The 19,177-nt window shown below is 56.7% G+C and overlaps 9 protein-coding genes across 9 annotated transcripts; 5 read left to right on the forward strand and 4 right to left on the reverse strand.

Moving 5' to 3' along the window:
- Positions 1-1,179: 1,179 nt before the first annotated feature.
- Positions 1,180-1,840, forward strand: ISF_09470 (hypothetical protein; the record flags this gene model as incomplete). The annotated part of the gene is made up of 2 exons (XM_018853072.1): positions 1,180-1,549; positions 1,617-1,840. 2 exons carry the CDS (start codon positions 1,180-1,182, stop codon positions 1,838-1,840), a joined length of 594 nt encoding a protein of 197 aa, XP_018699753.1.
- Positions 1,841-2,230: 390 nt separating this feature from the next.
- ISF_09471 (Thioredoxin-like fold protein) lies at positions 2,231-2,899 on the reverse strand (the record flags this gene model as incomplete). Its single annotated transcript, XM_018853073.1, has 1 exon — positions 2,231-2,899. The coding sequence occupies one exon, from the start codon at positions 2,897-2,899 to the stop codon at positions 2,231-2,233; it is 669 nt and encodes a 222-aa protein (XP_018699754.1).
- A 312-nt stretch (positions 2,900-3,211) lies between these two features.
- On the reverse strand, positions 3,212-4,345 carry ISF_09472 (hypothetical protein; the record flags this gene model as incomplete). Its single annotated transcript, XM_018853074.1, has 3 exons — positions 3,212-3,233; positions 3,348-3,657; positions 3,808-4,345. The coding sequence occupies 3 exons, from the start codon at positions 4,343-4,345 to the stop codon at positions 3,212-3,214; spliced, it is 870 nt and encodes a 289-aa protein (XP_018699755.1).
- A 1,392-nt stretch (positions 4,346-5,737) lies between these two features.
- On the reverse strand, positions 5,738-6,112 carry ISF_09473 (hypothetical protein; the record flags this gene model as incomplete). The annotated part of the gene is made up of 1 exon (XM_018853075.1): positions 5,738-6,112. The coding sequence occupies one exon, from the start codon at positions 6,110-6,112 to the stop codon at positions 5,738-5,740; it is 375 nt and encodes a 124-aa protein (XP_018699756.1).
- Positions 6,113-8,407: 2,295 nt separating this feature from the next.
- On the forward strand, positions 8,408-9,472 carry ISF_09474 (cell surface protein (Mas1); the record flags this gene model as incomplete). Its single annotated transcript, XM_018853076.1, has 3 exons — positions 8,408-8,513; positions 8,584-9,044; positions 9,113-9,472. The coding sequence occupies 3 exons, from the start codon at positions 8,408-8,410 to the stop codon at positions 9,470-9,472; spliced, it is 927 nt and encodes a 308-aa protein (XP_018699757.1).
- A 539-nt stretch (positions 9,473-10,011) lies between these two features.
- Positions 10,012-11,120, forward strand: ISF_09475 (Cyclin-related protein; the record flags this gene model as incomplete). Its single annotated transcript, XM_018853077.1, has 2 exons — positions 10,012-10,827; positions 10,887-11,120. 2 exons carry the CDS (start codon positions 10,012-10,014, stop codon positions 11,118-11,120), a joined length of 1,050 nt encoding a protein of 349 aa, XP_018699758.1.
- A 908-nt stretch (positions 11,121-12,028) lies between these two features.
- On the forward strand, positions 12,029-13,141 carry ISF_09476 (sorbitol utilization protein SOU2; the record flags this gene model as incomplete). Its single annotated transcript, XM_018853078.1, has 4 exons — positions 12,029-12,275; positions 12,351-12,737; positions 12,825-12,957; positions 13,027-13,141. 4 exons carry the CDS (start codon positions 12,029-12,031, stop codon positions 13,139-13,141), a joined length of 882 nt encoding a protein of 293 aa, XP_018699759.1.
- Positions 13,142-13,555: 414 nt separating this feature from the next.
- Positions 13,556-15,073, reverse strand: ISF_09477 (amidohydrolase; the record flags this gene model as incomplete). The annotated part of the gene is made up of 1 exon (XM_018853079.1): positions 13,556-15,073. The coding sequence occupies one exon, from the start codon at positions 15,071-15,073 to the stop codon at positions 13,556-13,558; it is 1,518 nt and encodes a 505-aa protein (XP_018699760.1).
- Positions 15,074-18,404: 3,331 nt separating this feature from the next.
- ISF_09478 (hypothetical protein) lies at positions 18,405-18,737 on the forward strand (the record flags this gene model as incomplete). Its single annotated transcript, XM_018853080.1, has 1 exon — positions 18,405-18,737. One exon carries the CDS (start codon positions 18,405-18,407, stop codon positions 18,735-18,737), a length of 333 nt encoding a protein of 110 aa, XP_018699761.1.
- Positions 18,738-19,177: the final 440 nt, after the last annotated feature.

Here is a 19,177-nt window from a genome sequence, read left to right on the forward strand (position 1 = left end):
CATGCAACCTGTCCGGACTACGGTACAGTACGGTACGGTACGGTACGGTACGGTGTCGAGGTGTCACGACATCTGTGGTTAGGTTGTGGCTTTATTTTTTAGCGGAATAATACGGATACTCTGTACAGGTATTTAATCAGAACAAACAAGACTTGCCTCCTTTTTCTTTTCTTTTTTCTCTTACTCGGCCGAAAGCAGCAGCCTGCAGATTACGCATGCACGCACACTCCCAGGCCACTCACTCGGGACACTGTAGGCCCAACCCAACCTGTCACAGATGTCTTATGTCTCAGTCTCGCCATCGCACGCCGCCTTGCTTTTTCCCAAGCACTCGGAACGGAGGAAATGACAGCCTGGGATGGCTGCATGCAGGCTGTCCCTTTATCCATCTCGTGTTGCGTGACAGAATCCAGGATTCCGGGACACAGCCCTGTTTGCCCGCAGCTGAGTGGACGATCCAACGGTGACATCCGCTCCGAGAGACGTACCGGCTCCGAAAATCTTCGCAAAATGTCGGGGAAGCCAGGACCAGGGAGACGACCGCTCCGCTGCAGCGCATACAGGGCATACATGGAGTCCTCGTCACCCGATGCCTACAGCTTACGAATTACTGGCAGACACCCGAAACAAATTTCTCGCCACCCATGCAACTTCCCCTTTCGTCGTCGAATGCCTTGTTGAGGGAGCACCGGACGCTGTGATTGGTCCAACCGAATCCCTGGTTTTGTCCTGTCCTTGTCTTGTTTTGGACCGCGGGCACAACCGTCTCCGCGGGGGAAAGCAAGCAAGCTGGTCTTTGCACCCTGTCCCAGGAAGCTGGGTCGGTGCTGCGTCGCACGACATTGAATTCTCCATCCTCGTTGTACGGGATAGGCGTCGTGAAAAGTAATCGAGTTACTCTTTTGTTTCGCGCCTAGACTATCAGAAGCCAGACACACCTGTGCTTGGAAGACTCAGCTGTACTTTGAGGCGAGAAAAGGATTGTAAAGGCCGCCGCCCTGCTCCGCACGGATAGCTGCAGACGGGTGTATATAAGCCAAGGCGTATGCCTCTACTGGTTGCCCGTTGCCCATAGCGCAAACGTTCCCCGAGCTTTCCTCCAAGTAAACGTTTTCCAACTGACTGACTTGCCTTTCACTTTCCACTTTCCACTTTCCACCTTGTCTCCTCATCATCACCATGTGTCGAGGACACCCCAAGCACCACCGCTGCGCGCACACCAGCGTGTCGTGGTACTACTGCCCGTCCGCCCACCTGGACATGTTCACGGGTGCGGTCAGCCCCTGCGGCAACCCCATCATGAGCGACTCGCAGCCGACCAAGGCCGGCTGCCCGCTGCAGCACTGCCGCTTCGCCGCCAAGGGAGGTTCCGGCGCCGGCGGGGGGTGGGTGTGTTGTCAGTGCGGACGGGGTCCGAACACGCGCGGCTGGTGCGCGCAGAGGATGACGGCCGCGCAGGTGGTCGGGCTGGATCCGGGGGAGGAGGTGCTGGCCGGGCAGCTCCAGGCGACGTGCGACCACGGGTGCTGCGACGACTGCACCGGCACAGGTATGAACCCCCGGTCTGGGTCTGGATGGTGCCGCGGAGGGCGGCCGGAGGGCTAACGTGAGCCAAGAGGAGGTGCAGGGTGTGGCGGGGGTGGCGAGGGGGTGGAGGGCGAGCAGCTCGGCGTGTGAGGGGGCGAGTTCGCCGGGGAGTGCGTCGGAGGGGACGAGCAACACGTGGGCGTCGTCGCCGCCGTCGAGCAAGGCCGGCTCGGATGATGGCGGCTCGGACCGCGGACGGTATGGTGGGAAGGAGCGCGCGGGTGGGAAGAAGGGGAGCTCGAAGAGAAGATGATGGGAGGCGTGCGGGATCGGATTCTTGTACTTGGTTATGCTTGTGGATGTGTTCGGATTCTTGTACTTGGTTATGCTTGTGGATGCGTGTATTTATCTGCCCTTTCTATTTATCTTTATTTTATTTCGGCCGAGCTTTTACTCCGCGACGTTGGACCGGTCCTGAACAGCGAGTTGCTTCTTTAATTCTTCTTTTCTTCTCGAATGAATCAGGTTTGCATCGTTCACAGAGTGTTTACAAATAAACGTCTCGATTCCGTGGATTTGAGCTTCTAGTGTTTGAAATTAGTGAATAGCATGTCTGTGGGCTACCCCCTCTTCATCCCGCCATATTAATCAGTACTTGAACATTATCTTCATACACGGGCATCCCGCAATCCCTCCGCCCGCATCAAGAGCTCGTCTGCTTAACCCTTTCCAGCAGCTTAACGAAATCCTCCGGGTCTCTCGCCCCGGACCACCGGAACCGATCCTGGATCGTAAACGCCGGCACGCCATCGACGCCGCCCTCCCTCGCCGCCGCCGAAGCCTCGTCCACCCGCGCCCCGTACTCGTCGCCCTCCACGATGGCCCTTCGAAAGTCCGCCGCGGGGATGCCCGCCGCCGCGGCCACCTCGCCCAGGACCTCGCGCGTCGTGATGTCCCGCTCCTGCTCGAAGTAGGCGGACATGATGCCCTCGACGGTCTTGTTCGCGACGTCGGCGCCGTGCGCCTTGGCCAGCTCGATGAGCCGGTGCGAGTCGCGCGTGTTGCCGACGCGGCCGCCGAAGCGGAAGGCGATGCCGAGCGGCGCGCCGATCGCGGTGAGTCGCTCGGAGGCCCGGAGCCGGTGGGCGTCGCCAAACTTGGCGCGGAGGAAGGCTTCCTTGTCGACGCTCTTGCCGGGGCCCCTAGGGAACTCGGGCTGCAGCTGGTAGGGGAGGAACTCGATGTTGAAGGTGTCGCTGGACTCTGGGTGTCTGGCGTGCCAGAGCTTGATGGCCTGTTGCAGCTGGCGATGGCCGACGAAGCACCACGGGCAGACGGTGTCGGAGACCACCTGGATGTTGAAGGCGGTCATTTTGAAAAAGCGAATAAAGGAAGATGAAGCGAAACGAAAATTAGAAAAAAAAATTCATGGAGAGGAAAGAGGTTAGATAAGTATGCTTGCTGCTTTGCCCGCGGCGGACGTTGGGATCCATTACTAATGTTCTTGTCAATCTCGCGCAATCTGCTAAAAAGCTAACTAGCCGGGGAATGACAGATTAATTATTAATGATGGCTATCCCGCACGCCACATCTCCGGCTACCCGTTGCCAGGCATTTATTTGCTGAGCTTTCCAAGGGCAGTGCCTGTGCACGATATTCCTCCAGAATCCAGTACAAGAAGTCCTTACATGCCGTCGTCGCCGGAGCTTGGTCTTGTCAAGTAGTTTTGTCAAGTAGAAAGTATGTGCAATTGCGTCTATCAAAGTATATACACAAGAGATGTATTCCTGTGAATTTTCATGTATCCAAAAGTTTCCGACCTTGATGCAGAGTAGCCTCCGACGTAGACCGTCAGCGTTTTGGGACTTCCCGACGAGACGGTGCCCGACGCGTTCTCGTTGCCCGGATTGACGTCGTCGTACGGGAACGCGTATCCGCGGCCGTCCATCTCGCGCTCGTGCACCAGCCGGCTGTAATGATCCGTCGGGTCCGTCTTGTAGTACTCGCCGGCCGCCGGGCCGGGCTGCACGTCGCCGTCGGGGAGCAGCAGCGTCGAGCGGATGAGGGCGGCACAGATGCGCGCGACCGCCGCGAGGGTGCACGCCGTTGCTGCGGTTCGCAAACGGCCCGCTGTCGCACCCCCAGATGTCCTCTACCCGACGGCTTGTCGAAGCCGAGGTCGTCGCCGGGCGCAGACCAGTCGCTGGTCAAGCGCCGACGCGGCAGTGAACCCTGCCCGCGTCGCCTTGCGTGTTCACGACGAGCGGCCGCTTCGCGTACCGCGCCCAGACGCGGTCGACGTGGTCGTCCCAGTATGTTGCAAAGCCCTGCGGGTCGACGACCGCGTAGTCATTCGGGGAGAGCACGCGGACGGCCGGACTCGAGCGCGATGGGCAGCGTCATGGACAGCGTCCGGCCCTTGCCGGGGAGGGGGATATTGATCGACTCCGTGACGGCCACGGGCACGCCGGAGCCGCCGGAGCTGGGGTAGACAAGGGTGCCGTCTTGGCGGACGAAGACGACGCGCTTCTGCGGGGTCGAGGCCGACGAGGTATGCGTTGACGGCTTTCCCGAGAAAGTTGTTGACAAATTCAAGGGGGATTGAGCTTCCCGAACGTTCAGAGATGTCGGCCGGCGCGACAATCTGTGTCTGAGCCCCGTGATATGTGCCGTTGAGGGTGTTTTCCTTGGTCACCTTCATATCTTGAACAGTGCCGGGATGAACAATGGTGACATTGGAGCCGCCGTCTCGGATGGAAATCGACGGGGCAGCCGCCGCGACACCCAGAAGGGCGGCAACAACAATTAGGAACTTCATGTTGATGTCAATGAGCCAAGCACATTCAGAATAGAATATGGACACTGAACCAGAAGACAGAGCGCTTCCACCTCCCCCAAACATCGCGCTTTATATATACGTAGACACCTCCCGAAAGTATCTGACAATCCGAGATATCATGACAGCTAGTTAGCGGTCGCACCATGAGCTTCGTCGGCATCTCCACAAGGACCCAATGCCATTCTTCGGCATCTTCTCTGACCGGAATGGTTCGCGACCGCGTTCTGTAAGCACGACGCGCCAACAAGCCTCCCCAACCAACCCGGAATCTCTGCCCCGTCTAGGCAAGCCCAATTACAGCTGCCTGAATAGTATCCTCGTTTAGCTAATCCCATTGTGTTTAGCCATGGGGTTGGCACGTTGCATCCCGTTCTTGTTGGCTACCGCGTAGACTTGGCCGCGAGACACCACGCGAGAACTCCGGGGCGCACGTCGCCGTGATAGCTTCCAGGCACTAACTATAAACCCATTAGTTCAGCACTGAATATTAACAGGACCTGCATATGCAATGCTCGCCAATGCCGATCTCAGCTCCGGCGGGCCGATGTCACCCAACAGAAAAGGCACTAGCTGGAAGCCTGGCTGTCGTCTGCTTGATTATTCTCGACTATTCACCCCACAGGAGCAAGTAGCTTCAGGGAGCTTTCTGCAAATAGTAATGTTGTTGTCGTGTGACCTGCAAACAAAGAACCGCAAAGTGATGCTGAGTGTGGAAGAAAGCACAAGAATGGAAGTAACTTTCTGTTGAGTATAGAAATACCTATCCTTACTAATCCGCCCCAGAATGCCTCGATCCGTTCTGTCAGATATTCCAAGTAGTGATTGTCAGCAAGAGGTACAGGGTAGCTGCATTTGTATCCAGGAGCTACTATCCTGAGGAGGGAAACTTGGCCTACACCAGAGGGTAACTGGTGCAGGCTTGGCCTGGAGAAAGAGAAAACAGGCACTTGTGAACTCAAGCGTGCTGGCAGTGAGTTCGCAACTTTTTAGTGATTGAGCTGATGATTATGGGATTACGTTTTGTTGCTTCTCTATGGCCTGGATTAATATGCCGTGGCAGTTGACACTGGCATTCGCAACGGGGTCTGCAGCACGACAACGAGTGCACTCTAAAAACGGTGACAAAGATGTTAAGCCAGTTAAATTTAGATGGAATAAATTATCAATATAAACATTATCAAGAAAACAAAGTAAACTGTCAGGGAGCGACAGCACTGTGGAGGCGGTTGACACCTTGCGCGACCGGTGCACGCAATCAAGACGGCTGAGTGGTTGTTAGCTGGCAGGTCTTGCTGTGCTGATGAAGGAGGCAAGACATGCCTCGCCAACAATCTTCCTCATTCTGAAAACAGAGGCATCCAGAGGTCTGATTTAGGACGACTTGGCAGCTTTGGTGGCCTGGTTGGTGATGGGGGTGACGAGGCCCATGGCGTCCTTGGGGACGTCGGAGGCGGCCTTCATGATGGCCTGGAGGAGGCCGGTGGCGGCGCCGGCGGGGTCGCCCTCGACGGCCTTGCGGATGGTGTCGATGGGGATGTTGAGGATGGTGTCGGCGAGCTTGAAGAGGTCAGCGACGCCGTTCTGGGCGGAGCCGGTGACGCCGGAGGCAGCGCCGCCGCCGAGGAGGCCGCCGAGGGGACCGGTAATGCCGCCAAAGTTCATCTCGCGCTTGTCGTTTTCGACGGGAGCGGCGGAGACGGCCGAGCCAGCGGCGAGGAGGGAGGCGACGATGGCGGTGAATCTCATCTTGAAAAGAAAGAAGTGGTTTTATGTCGTACTTGACGAAAATGAAAAGAAGGTTGTTTTGAAGTGAAGTGAGGAGAAGGAAAGATAGGGCTGAAAGTGGCTTGTTGGGTTGATTCAAGAGATAAACTTGACAACACGAGCGAAGAGCGAGGCTTAAGTATTCCACGTGTGCGGGCTGCTTCTACTGAGCGTGGCTCGGGAATTAGGAGTTACGGGCTTGTTGTTTTGGCTTTCTGGTTGTCCGCAAAAGGCCAAGAGAAAAATCACGACACAATGAGGAAGAAAGCCAGGAACGGAGGAAACTCAAACACTCAGACCAGGACCGGGACTCGAGGGCCTGAGCCGGCTCGAGTGCTACCTAATCGGGCGCTGAAAATGACCAGCGGACGAGGTCATTGGACGCGACGGCGGCAAAATGCGGGTGCCGGCGCTCGGACGATTGTATCAGGAACGGTGACAATTCTTCAGGTGCAGAATGCAAGTTGGACGCGCAGGGCAGGGCAGGGCAGTCGAAACGATGATAAAGTGGGCGTCGGCTGTATACCTTCTTGTTCCCTCTTCTTTCCGTTTGGGGCTATTATCCGGTGGGAAGCATACCACTACCGTATCTCTTAAGTTACGCGAGGCCGTGCATTCATGCAAGCAAGAACGCGATCCGCATGGCCCCCCTGTTGGGCTGGCTTGGACGAAGCTCATACTGGTAACCACAAGTTGGCAAGCGTCCGGGCAACTCAATAGAGTTTGGGCGACAAGGCCGACCTTTGAGTCCGCGCCACAGCCGCCTTGCAGAGGGTAATTAGTTGGTTAGTTAGTTAGTGCAGAAGGCTAAATTAAGAAGTCAAGATCAGAAGATGGACAGGGGCAGAGAAGAGACTGGATGCATGTTCATGATGATGGTTGTGCAAGGAATAGTTGACCGATTCAGCGTCTCAGCTTGTGATTGTCGGTCCTTACCCACCCTGTCCTTGCTAAATCAATTATATCCATCTTCCCGTGTGGAGGAGCCACATCTGCAGCAAATATAGGCAGTAATTCTATAATGTACCGAATAGTAACTAGTTGGTAATTATTATTAGTTAGCTAGCCAAACGCCAACCGTCATCCAGGGTGCAAGCCAAGCAAGGAAGGGGTTGCTGTCGACTCCCATCTCAGCTGGCGGCCTGGGTGCTGGCTGGGGTTCCTTTGTTTCGACTTGACGCACAATTGTTTCCAACTGGTCTTTTTTTATCCTAAAATCCTCCGTCATTCCGCCTGTCTTCTAGCGTTGGTGGCTTGCATTGCTTGATCGCCGAAACAAGCACGGCTTATTAGCAAACCACTGCCATGCTCTCTGCCCTGTGTTGGAGAACTGTTTCTCAGTAGCCCTTGCCGAGGTCATCGACGTCTTTCAATTTTTATTTTAGTTTATTTCATTTCATTTCATTTCATTTCACTTCATTTTTTTTATACTTTTGCCTTAACACGATCCGAGCCCTACACACGAGAAGCGCACGAGAAGCGCTCGGGAAAACAAGTCCACCGTCAACCCGCCCTTTTGCACGGCGGCACCCGCTCCGTCCGGCGACACCGCCTATTATCATCGCAGGGCATCATGGTCAGGCGGCCACAGCGGGCGGACGCGGACGAGCTGACCGAACTTTGAATGAAGAAATCATCACCGTCCTAGCGCCTGGTCGCATCTCCAGCCGCAGGAGCCCCCCCTGCCTTTTCCTCGCTCTCCATTTCCCGTTTTGCCAAATTTGGACATTGACCCTCCTCCTCCTCCGCCGCCCACATCTCCACCCCGAGCGCTCAGTTCGCCAAAGCGTTTCAGGCACGCCGATTTTCAGGCCAAGTTTTGATGCCGCTGCCGCCAAGTCGAGTTACGAGCCCGCAACCCCCAACAAGGGCCAAAGGGCCAAAGGACCAAAAGGGCCAAACGGGGGATGTCCATACGGGATGCCAGGGACCCTCCCCCCAAGCCCGTGCCAATGGAACGAAACTGCAAAACTATCAGGTGGTTTGTTATTTTGCGTCACAGGCCAATCCCTTGACGGCTTTTAGAGTTTTGTCCGCAGCCGTGATTCCGGGCACCACCTCGACGGTCCGAGTCTGAGCCCGTCAGATATATTAGATGCTTTGGCTCCCAACTTACTCATGTCCTACAGCTTCTACACACCCCAAGTCGGCCTTGATTACTACATCTTGCTCAAGTTTCTTTTCCAATCGTCCCGGAGACACTAATTGCTTCCTTCATTCTCTCGTTGACCTGTCCATCTTTCCTATTCCCCGTCGCGCTCAAGCTTCTCATACACGATGAAGTACTCTATCGTCTTCACCACTCTCGCCGCTGGTGCTTCGGCCCACGGTGTCATCCGCAACATTGTCGGTGCCAATGGCGTTTCCATGCCTGGTCTTGGAGGTAAGCATACCACGTGTTGCTGATGGCCGTTGTCTCTGGCGCGCATCTTGACTTACACGACTGAATGCAGTTGCCGATGGCACTCCCCGCAACTGCGCCTCCAACGCGTGCGGTGCGCAGGCCGACACCTGCATCATCCGTGACGCCGACATTTCCGGTGGCCGTAGCCCTCTCGGCTGGACCCAGGGTAACGGCGACGTCCACCCGGATGAGGTCGTCGCCTCCTTCATGGGCCGCGGCAGCAAGGTGGCCACCAACAACGGCGCCTCGGGCGCCACCGGCGTCGAGGACAGCATCCCCGCCAACATCCTCACCCAGCAGCGCGCCCAGCGCCGCGAGGAGCACATGAACGAGATGCGCGGCGTCTTCAGCGGCATCTTCAACCTCCCCGTCGTCGGCGTCCTCGGCCTCGGCGGCACCCCCAAGGACTACCCCAAGGAGACCATCGTCGGCGACATGGCCGGCCAGGGCGCCGAGAAGGGCATGCCCACCAGCAACGACAACGGCGAGGTCAGCCTGATCTACCGCCAGGTAAGCACTCAATCCCTCGTCAGCAACTTCCAGTGATCAATCGGCCTTACTGACGCGTGTCAACACAGGTCAACCAGGACGGTGCCGGCCCCCTCACCGCCGCCATCGACCCTACCTCCGGCGGCAAGGACGGCTCCGCCTTCAAGAGCGCCAGCATGCCGCTCAACATGCCCGGCGTCGGCATCTCCGGCCTCTCCGTCGCCACCAACACCGACTACCCCATCACGGTCAAGATGCCCCAGGGCATGACCTGCGAGGGCGAGATCGCCGGCGTCAAGAACGTCTGCGTCGTCCGCGTCCGCAACCAGGCCTTTGCCGGTCCCTTTGGCGGCGCCGCCGCGTTCGTCCAGAGCGAGGGCGCCCGCAAGCGTGCCGTCGCCTACCGCCTGAAGAAGCGCTTCGAGATCAACCGCGAGGCCGAGGAGTAAGGGGCGGGAAGAAGGAGAGTAAAATTCGCGAATGTTTTCATGTTTCGCCATCGCGCCAGTGACGTGCTACCAGGGTGTCTTACTTTCATTTGAATTTTCTAGTGTCTAATTTATTTGTTAATTATTACATGTATAAGCTGTACGAAAGGTCAAGCGTTGCACAGCCAGTTATGCTCGTAAAGTGAAGCTACAGTAATCTACAGTGGTGTTGTAAATATAGATCTAAATCAACTAAATAAATAGTAGAAGTTAAATAGACGTGCTTATTATACAAAATATATTGAGGATAATTAATCAAAATTAATATCGTATTTATTCAATCTTGCTCTTCCCGCATTAAAATCGAAGTCGTCCTACCACACGGTGCGCGCCTGGCTGCTGCTACAGGGTAGTTGTTTTAGCGCACACAGCAAATCTCCCCACCACCATCACCAAGCTACTCCAACTTCACGCTTTCTCATCACACCTCAGCCACTTCTCCTCTCCAACACGGCCAAGCTCAACACTCAGCATCGCCGCCTCGCACGGCGCCATCCGCAATGGCCACCGAGGACGAGCGCTATCGCCAGTCGAGCCAATTCCGCCTCTGGTCCTTCTCCCAGGCCGGCCTGAGGGAGCTCCGCGAGAAAACAAACGCGCTCGCCCAGCAGCAGATCGCCGCCCGCCTCGGCGCCGACGCGCCGCCCGACTTCCTCACGCCCGACGAGGAGGTGCGCCTCGTCAAGTTCTTCACCGTCGAGCTGATCCGCGCCGGCCAGTTCTGCGACCTCCCGACCGAGATCCGCTCCACCGCCGCCGTCTTCCTGCGCCGCTTCTACGTGACCAACTCGGTCATGACCTACCCGCCGACCGAGCTGCTCAAGACGTCGCTCTTCTTCGGCTGCAAGGCCGAGGGCTTCTACATGCGCTCCGCCAAGTTCGCCGACAAGTTCCCCAACACCACGGGCGAGCAGATCCTCGCCGGCGAGTTCCTCCTCTGCCAGGGTATCAGGTTCGCCTTTGACGTCAGGCACCCCTTTCGGGCCCTCGAGGGCGCCGTCCTCGAGCTGCGGCGGCAGCTGCCGGCCGAGAAGGACCGGATAGGCGCGGCGCACGTGCGGGCGCGAGAGATCCTCAAGTTCAGCGCGGTGATCACGGACGTGTACTTTTACTACGCCCCTAGCCAGATCATGATGGCCGCGCTGCTGATGACGGACGCCGGCCTCGTCGACGTCCTGATCCCCCTGCCCGAGGCGTCCGACGACAAGGCGACGGAGCAAACAGCGATGCGGAACAAGATATTCGCGGCCTTGGAGGCCTGCCGGAAAATGCTCGAGGAAGAGCCTCCCGCACGCATGACGGAGTATTGGGGAGCGGTAAGCTCTGCAGTCCCCCTCAAAGGTTGACCTCGGTCATGGTTCTAACTCTTGAGTAGCCCGAGACTGTCAAGTCGATGAAGCCCCTGCGTAAGAAGCTACAGAAATGCAGGGACCCCGATCGAGCGAATCTGGTGGCGCTCCAGCAGGCGCGCCGCGCACAAGCGGCCGTCAAGTCGAAGAAGCCCGACGCGCCGGCAGACGGTGTCCTCGGAACGGATCCGGAATCCCGCGAGGCCAAGCGGAGGAAACTCGCCGCCGCGGATGACGTATTCGGGCCAGCTCTAGGTTGAGCTCCACGATCAACGACCTGGAAATACAGACACGGGTCCATCACGCATGCAGCCCCGTGCTGGGATATCGTCCTCGGCTCGTGTACGTTGCGTTGGACGCCCGTCGTTTCGATTCATCGAGCATCAGACATGCCTGTCGATGCAACTCCGAATTATAGGCGTGCATTGCAGATAATTGCTTCGAGGAATAGCTCGCCTCGAAACTGGTCCGAAGCCACGGACGCAGCATATCACCCGGCGTTAGGCACGGCATCCTGGGAGTTTCATTCATTATTGCTGGCTATCAACCCGGCTGGCAAGATGCACGGCATCCCCTACCAGTCCATCCTTGCATACATATATATATATCTGACTAGAACGGCGCGTACTGATATTAAGGCGTCGCTATTATTAGTCCCTAACTTTAAGCTCGCACTAGGGTGCGAACGAAATACCCATGAATACCTCATTTCTGGCCGCAACGGGCCGACTCTTCCACAAGATGCTCCTACTCATGCTCCGTTTACCGCTGTGTTGGTTTGATGTAACCGAGACGGCTGCTCAGCAGAGAACACAAGGCGTCGACACTATCGCCATCAGAAGCGAGCCCCGTACAACAGCCGCGTCGGCATGCACAATAAAAGGAAGAACCTTTGGCAGCCAACGTTACATTCTTGTAGCGGATACGTTAAGCAGCATCCTGCCCCCCAAGCTAGATTACCCCGCGAACTTTGCGTGGGGGTTTCCGTGGGGATCCAGGAACCGAAGCTTAATAGTCCAGCTTCAAGCTAGCACCAAGCCTTGCGCTTTTTACTTTCCTTGGCCGACTTGTAAGTTTCTGTACTAAATCCTCTAAGCTGAAGCCAACTTCATTCAGAGACTTTTTCGAGGTTCTTTGAAGAGAAAAGTTCGCAACTGCACACGCAACCATGGCTGGCCCGATGGAAAACGGCGTCTTTCGGCGCAACAACACGCTGCCCCCCGCGGCGGGCCCCGTCATGCCACTCTTCTCGCTGTCCGGCAAGACGGCCATCATATCCGGCGCGGGTCAGGGCATCGGGCTCGCCGTCGCCGAGGCCTTTGCCGAGGCCGGTGCCAACGTCGCCCTATGGTACAACCGCAACGACGCCGCCGTCACTGAGGCCGAGCGGATCGCGGCGGCCTATGGCGTGACATGTACGTTTTTCTTCCCGCACCTTGCCCGAAAGCAAGTGAGCTTGGCATGCTCCTTTACTGACTCTGTGGCTCCAGGCGAGGCGTACAAGGTGGACGTCGCCTCGCTCGAGCAGGTCCAGGCCGGCGTGCTCGCTGCGATGCAGGACCTGAACGGCCGGCTCGACGTGTTCGTCGCCAACGCGGGCGTCTCGTGGGGCGACGAGGCATTCATCGACGCCGACGTGGAGCGGTACCGCGCGCTCACGCGGACCAACACGGATGGCGTGGCGCACTGCGCGCACGTCGCCGGGCAGCACTTTCGGCGGCAGAGGCGCGAGGGCACGGCGCTCGGCGGCGCGCCGCTCGAGGGCGGCTTCGCGGGCGGGAGCTTCATCGCGACGGCGAGCATGTCCGGGCACATCGTCAACGTGCCCCGGCGGCAGGCCGCGTACAACGCCTCCAAGGCCGCGGTGGTTCACCTCTGTAAGTGCGCTGGAGTGATTTCGTTCGCGTCTTCCGAAATTGCTTCTTTTTGGATGGTGTTGCGGTCGTTTGCTTACAGAACTGTAGGCAAATCTCTGGCCATTGAGTGGCTCGGCTTCGCCCGCGTCAACAGCGTGTCCCCGGGCTTCTTCAAGACGGGCATCTCGGGGCCGATCGCGGAGGAGACCATGAGCGCGATTCTGGACAGGGTGCCAATGGGGTACGTCGAAACTAACACAACGAATCTCTCGAGTTCACAATGCTCACACGTTTTGCTAAAAAAAAACAGGCGATTTGGCGAGACGCTAGAGTTAAAGGCAGTGTATCTGTTCCTCGCGTCCAGCGCGTCCAGCTACGTCACCGGAACGGATATCCTCGTGGACGGCGGTTACACGGCGACGTAGGTTTCGGTGGATGGGAATGCGCGGCTGCTTCCAGCTGGTCATGTCGGCCGCATTATCTGCGCGTAGACGAGAAGTGGCAGCAACTTTCATTGTCAGGCGGGTATTGTCACGACATGTGCAATGGGGGTGGGCGGAGAGAAGACAGTTTGTTATGCGAGATGCCATGACTGAGTGTGTGCGTCTTCGCCATCCTGCTCATCAGCATACTTCTGGAACTTGTGCTCGTCATTTCTACAATTTCCTTCAGCCTTTGGATCTGCTATAACAGACTGAGTTGCGAGCTACATGCATGATGATAGTCTGTGCTACTTCCATCCATCATCATCATCATCGTAATCATCGTAATCATCGTAATCATCGTAATCATCGTAATCATCGTAATCATAATCATCACCACAATCACTCTTTGCATGGCTACTCTTCTCCCCAAAGCCCAACGTTGGGTCCCTTGAACAGCTTACCCCCCTTCCACACCCATCCTACATTGTCACTATTCTTGAGAACCGTGATGTCTTCAATCGGGTCCGCCGTAAGCCCCAGGATATCCGCATCATACCCGACCTTCAGCTGGCCCGACATGGGTGCCCTGCGGCCCAGCGTCAATGGCGCTGTCGCCGTTGCCGCCTTGATCGCCTGCAGACTCGTCATGCCCATCTTGACGGCGTAGACAATCTCCGACGCATCGAGCCAGCTGGGTTGAGCATCCGAGCCCATGGCAATGGTGACGCCTTTGGCCAGGGCCATCTTATACATACCCTCCATCTTGGCGGCCACCTGCTTAATCTTCTCGGCGATCTTCTTTGGAATCGCGTCGTCGAGGCCCGCGAGCATTTCTAGGACGGCAGCCGTCGGCACCAGGATTATGCCCTGGCTCTTGATAAGGTCGAGGCATTCTTCGTCTGCGTACGTGCCATGCTCAATCGTCCTCACGCCGGCCTTGATAGACGCCAGGATGCCGGGTTTGCCATGACAATGGGCCGCCACGGCGCGCCCCATGCGCGTGGCCTCTTCCACGAGCGCGGACATTTCTGCCTCACTAAACTGTGCATCGAGGGGGTCGTCGTCGAGGGACATGACACCACCGCTGGCTAGGATCTTGATGCATGCGGCGCCGCGACGGACGTTTAAGCGGACCGCGCGGCGGCATTCGTCGACGCCGTCGGCCAGTGCGCCCCAGCCCTGGCAGAAGAAGCCCGGCTGGATGTTGTTGACGCCAAAGTGCAGCAGGGCATCTCCAGGGGGCATGTCGAACCGATCGCCGTGGCCAGCCGTCTGGCTGATGAAGCCGCCGCAGCTATAGATGTTGGGCCCGACGATGGAGCCGTCATTGATGGCATTGGCCATCTCGCAGCCGAAACCGCCGCAGTCACGCAGCGAAGTATAGCCACACTGCAGTGCCTGCCAGCAGCCTCGGGCGAGGCGGGCGCCCTGCGAGGCCGGGTGCTCGCCGTATGGCCCGTAAACCAGTCCTCGTGGGGCAGTCTCAGGGTCTGGATTCGGGCCAACGATGTGCGCGTGAACGTCCCAGAGGCCGGGCATCATGTACGGAACATGGTGGACTCTACAAGGTCCCTCATGATACTTTGAGGGAATTGCATCGCGGTGTCCCACCCAGGCAATCGTCTTGGAGGTGACGACCAATGCGCCATTGGGAATTGGCTCGCCATCGCCGGGAATCAAGAGGTCCGAGGTGATGATGAGGTGGGGTGTCCTCTTCGCCATAGCAGAACTAGGTACGTCATCGTCCTCACTCTCGTCGTCGTAGGTCTGCCAGAGGCGTAGCTGAGCAGACGAGATGCCGAGACAGCGCATGCCAGATTGAAGTTGATTGTAGCTGGGTGGAGGTTGGGACGGCACTTGCAGCGTTGGCTGCGTCGTGGTGGCAGCGGCAGTGGCAGCAGTGTTGTGCGCTATGACAATTCGTCTGGTCATTTTGAAAATGTCTCAACCAGCAGGAAAGAGATAGGTTGTAAATCGTAGTTGACAAAGCATCGCCATCATGTCAAAGGCTGTTCGAGACGTGTCTAATAAGTGTCAGCACGGCTCCAGCCTCGTGCTAGTCCCGAAGTGGAAGCTGCTGAAGCGGAAGAGAATATTGGTAGAGTGGTAAATTTGGTCGGCGACGTATTTGATCTTGTCCATGATGGCGATTCGAATACTTTGAATCGCTCGCAGGCCGCGGGAAATTGGCAACGGGTATTCCAGCAATCCTGCCTATCACCCGTGAGGCTGTGGCAGGCACTCCGCACCGGGAAACGGGTCGGGGAACAGTGATGGGTAGATGGCCCAGCCTTCGGGGTTTGATAGCCATGCGACAATCAGTTTTTCCGCTCCGCAGTATTTGATAACAATTCTGCAAAAGACGCCTTTGGGAGAAAGCCGGCCACATTTCCGCACCGGGTTGTGTCATTAAATATCCGTGCATGCATGCAGCTGTTTCATGCATGGCGGCGGCCCGAAGATGAAGCGGCCGTGCACCGTCGTTGTGCTGCACTCAGAGAGCGCAAAGGCGGCGCACGGAGGCTTGTCATTTCCGGGGATGGGATGTGCCGATACAGACGGAGAGAGTCATGCATGAAGGGAGTGACTTGCAAGGCTAAATTTGGCGTTGTGGCGTGTTTCCGTGTCAGTAGGCGCTTCTAGAGACTGCAGACTGTCACTGGTTCTTTTTGCGCCTCCATCTTCCCTTGCCTTGCCTTTGCTATCTTTTTTGCTTTCTTTTTCTCAGGGGGGGAGATGTAGGGGCCGAGGCTCGGGCGAGGGACATGCATATTTTAAGGTACGACTGACGGGGAAAAGCAAAACCAGGCGTTCCTACTCCCTTGGCGGCAGTCGGTGCATCTTAGTTAGGTAGCCGGCAGAGCGCAGCCTGGTGGTAGTTAGCAATATCCGTGCATGCAATCTATCTGTACGTGCATCAGAACCGACACTCAGCAGTATCAAGACATACAACGCCAAGATGCCAAGGTTGAATGGCAACGTGGAGTGCCGGGAGCGACGGTTTGCGCAGGGTTCGTTTGTAGCTCGGGGTCACGACGAGATGGTGAATAGTCGGCGAGAAAATTGCCGTAAATGCCACGCAGGTGTGTTTCAGGCAGGCTACTTTTGTCAGTTTCCATGTCATTCTGCTCTTGAATTGTTTTATTTTCTCTTGTGCCGGCGTCAGTCAGTGTCTTGGGCCGGAGTGCCTGGAATGCGGAAGGGGCCCTGTATTCGTAGTGCTTGCCTCAAGACAAGACGCGGACGGGCAGCGGGCTTGGGCCAAAGAAGGTAGGAATCGGCAGAGGTGGTGAGTCGAGCGAGGCGTCCGTGGTGTGTTGTGGTGTGATGTGATGGATGGTACGAGTGATACTGGGAGGCTGTGGCGTGGAGCAGTGGCAGTGGCAGTGGCAGTGGCAGCCGCAAGGACATTAACGGCGGATGGCGATGTGGCACGGCGATGGCAGGACGTTTGAGGGACCAATAAGCTGTATCCCGTACCTGGTGTTGACTCCCAGAAACTCGCGAAAGGCTCGCAATATCAAGAAAAATCCCCAAGTACCAGGAGTGCGTGAATAGTGGCAGCGTGGCAAACAGGGATCAAGTACTAAAGTTGACAGCGCCTGGGCCGCTGGCCTGGAGTTTGCGGCGGGCCCACTAAAAATGCAACCGTCAGCAGGGCCGGCAAAAGGCATTGGCCGCTATCAAGCTCTGGGGGCCTTGCTGCAGGAAGAGATCTCGTTCGCTCTGATGGGATGATTTGTCTTGATAATGATGATTGAGTTGGAATGACGGAATGTCTTTGTTTTCTCAATTTCAGTTATTTTTATCTTTTGATGCAGCCGAGCCTGCAGCCGCCGGGTACCTGCCTTGCCTCTTCTCTTGCCGGCCCCCCAGTTTGTCCCGACTTGCCCTTGCAAACGACTCATCCCCTTGCTCCTTGCAAGCCAGCCACCTATGTATGTATGTATGTACATACAGACATACAGTACATACATAGGTACTTGCCAAATGTACTTGGCAGCGTCCCCTGTCTGTCTAGGATACGGATATTGCATGGCCGCGCTTTTGCGTCGATCCCGTCCCTCTTTTCTTTTGCCTGGCTATTTTTCTTCTTTTTATTCCCCCATCTTACCAGTAACCTTTCCCACCCTAGCACGTCCATGTGAAATTTCAGACCGGGCTTTCTCTCCACTCACGGTCGTCACATTGCCTTGTTACTTTCCCGTTTGTCACGCTAGAAACCGCTGATTGACCGTTTGCCGCCGTTGGCTCCCGACGTCTTGGATTGTCCCTGTTCGTCTCTACTCGTAATAAAAACCACCTCGTCTGCCTTGCCTGCCCAACGATACTACCGACGCTTATTACAGATTCCTGGCTGCCCAATACTGTCTGTCTGTCTGTCTGGGTCCGACCAGCCCCATCACTCCTCGCCGCCATCACGTTCCTCTCTGCTCCCCCATAGCCCATCCTCCGTCCTCCTCCTACATACTCCTCCTCCTCCATCGCCAACCCGAAACGCGACGCATTCCTCCTCCCTCAACCGCCGCCCACTCACGCCGCAACCACACACCCACCGCCTCCCTCGCCCAACCCCTGACCTGGCTGCAGCCGTTCCGGGTCTCGTCGCTCATGGATTGCTCCCCCTCTTCTTGAATCGCTCCAACCGACGTCGCCACAAGTTCTCCTTCGCTTTTTTCCATCCCCCCTTCAACCAAGCTCGCATTTCCGCCCAATCTCTGCAGAATCCATAATCATGCCCGCCTCCCTCGAGTCCTCTCGCCCAATCATGGCCCCTTCGGTATGTTCATCGCCATCCTCTTCCTCTTGCCCGCCCTCTCCGCGCCTCTCCTCGACGACCCCTGACGGCCTCGCCACGTTGTCGCCTGGTCTTCACCCTGCCTAGCAAAATACCCATCAACCTGTCTCACCCTTTGCATGCGCAATTCGCTCCGAGACTTGTCCAGACGCAACCGCCCCATCAAGTTGCCCTATTCCTTTTGCGCCGGCTGCCAACATATCTGCTGCCACGCTACCACTCACTACCTTGGTAGCAGCACCATCCACCAACCCACCAACCCCTGCGCTACTGGCAATACCACTGAACCCGACCGATAGCACAACACAACACAGCATCACACATCATTGCCGTCACGTATATACCTATACACATTCCACCACTTCTACCACTACCTTGTCCTCCATATTTCACTCTCCCCTCGCTACTCTTGCTTCCAATCCTAAATCTACACCTCTGGCCACACCATACCCGATCGCTATTAACATGAAGACTTCAACAAAGGCTCGCACCTCGGTCCGCTACAGCACATACAGCGTCACACCATCCGTCACCCCGACCTTTGCCACCACCGACTCAGCCCAGGCTGAGTTCCGCGACATCGCCTGCGGCCTCGATCGCATGGAGAACAAGGCCCTCTCCTCTCAACGCGTCGCTCTCGATGAGGAAAAGACGGACAACCTACGCAAGCTCGCCCTCGGTGCCAAGCTCGAGCGTGCCCTCGACCGCCGCATGAGCTCTCAGGACGCCGTCATGCGACCGCGTCCCAAGAAGCCCGTCATCTCAGAAAAGCAGCAGCTTGTCGAAAAGGTTGCCTAAACAATCCGGCTCTGCTGAGGCAACAAACTCGAGCCATCAATTCCAGTTGTCACTCAAAGTAATCAAGAACAATTACATCGACCTGCTCGAAACCATCGGGTCGCCTCTACCCAAACATGTCACCCACGATTCGACGACGCCTCTACTATACCCAGCCCACGAAACACCTTGGCATTCGCCCTCCAACTACTCTTCTAGCATGACCCCCAGCAGCTTGTCCTGGATCCTGTGTTCCTCTTTTTCTACTAGTTTACAACCAACCATATGACATCAGTCAGTCATATGCACTGCTTTGCTGTTTTTACTTTTTGGGGACAGGCGTTGGGTCGGAATATCCAGATATCACAATACATTTCTTTTATATTCGTCACGCAAATTTCTCAAATTCTAATGTAGTCTGAGCGGAGCCCTGCCCCTTTCTTTTACTAGTTTCGCATCGT

Source organism: Cordyceps fumosorosea (genome assembly GCF_001636725.1).
Source record: "Cordyceps fumosorosea ARSEF 2679 chromosome Unknown scaffold_50, whole genome shotgun sequence".
NCBI lineage: Eukaryota > Fungi > Ascomycota > Sordariomycetes > Hypocreales > Cordycipitaceae > Cordyceps > Cordyceps fumosorosea.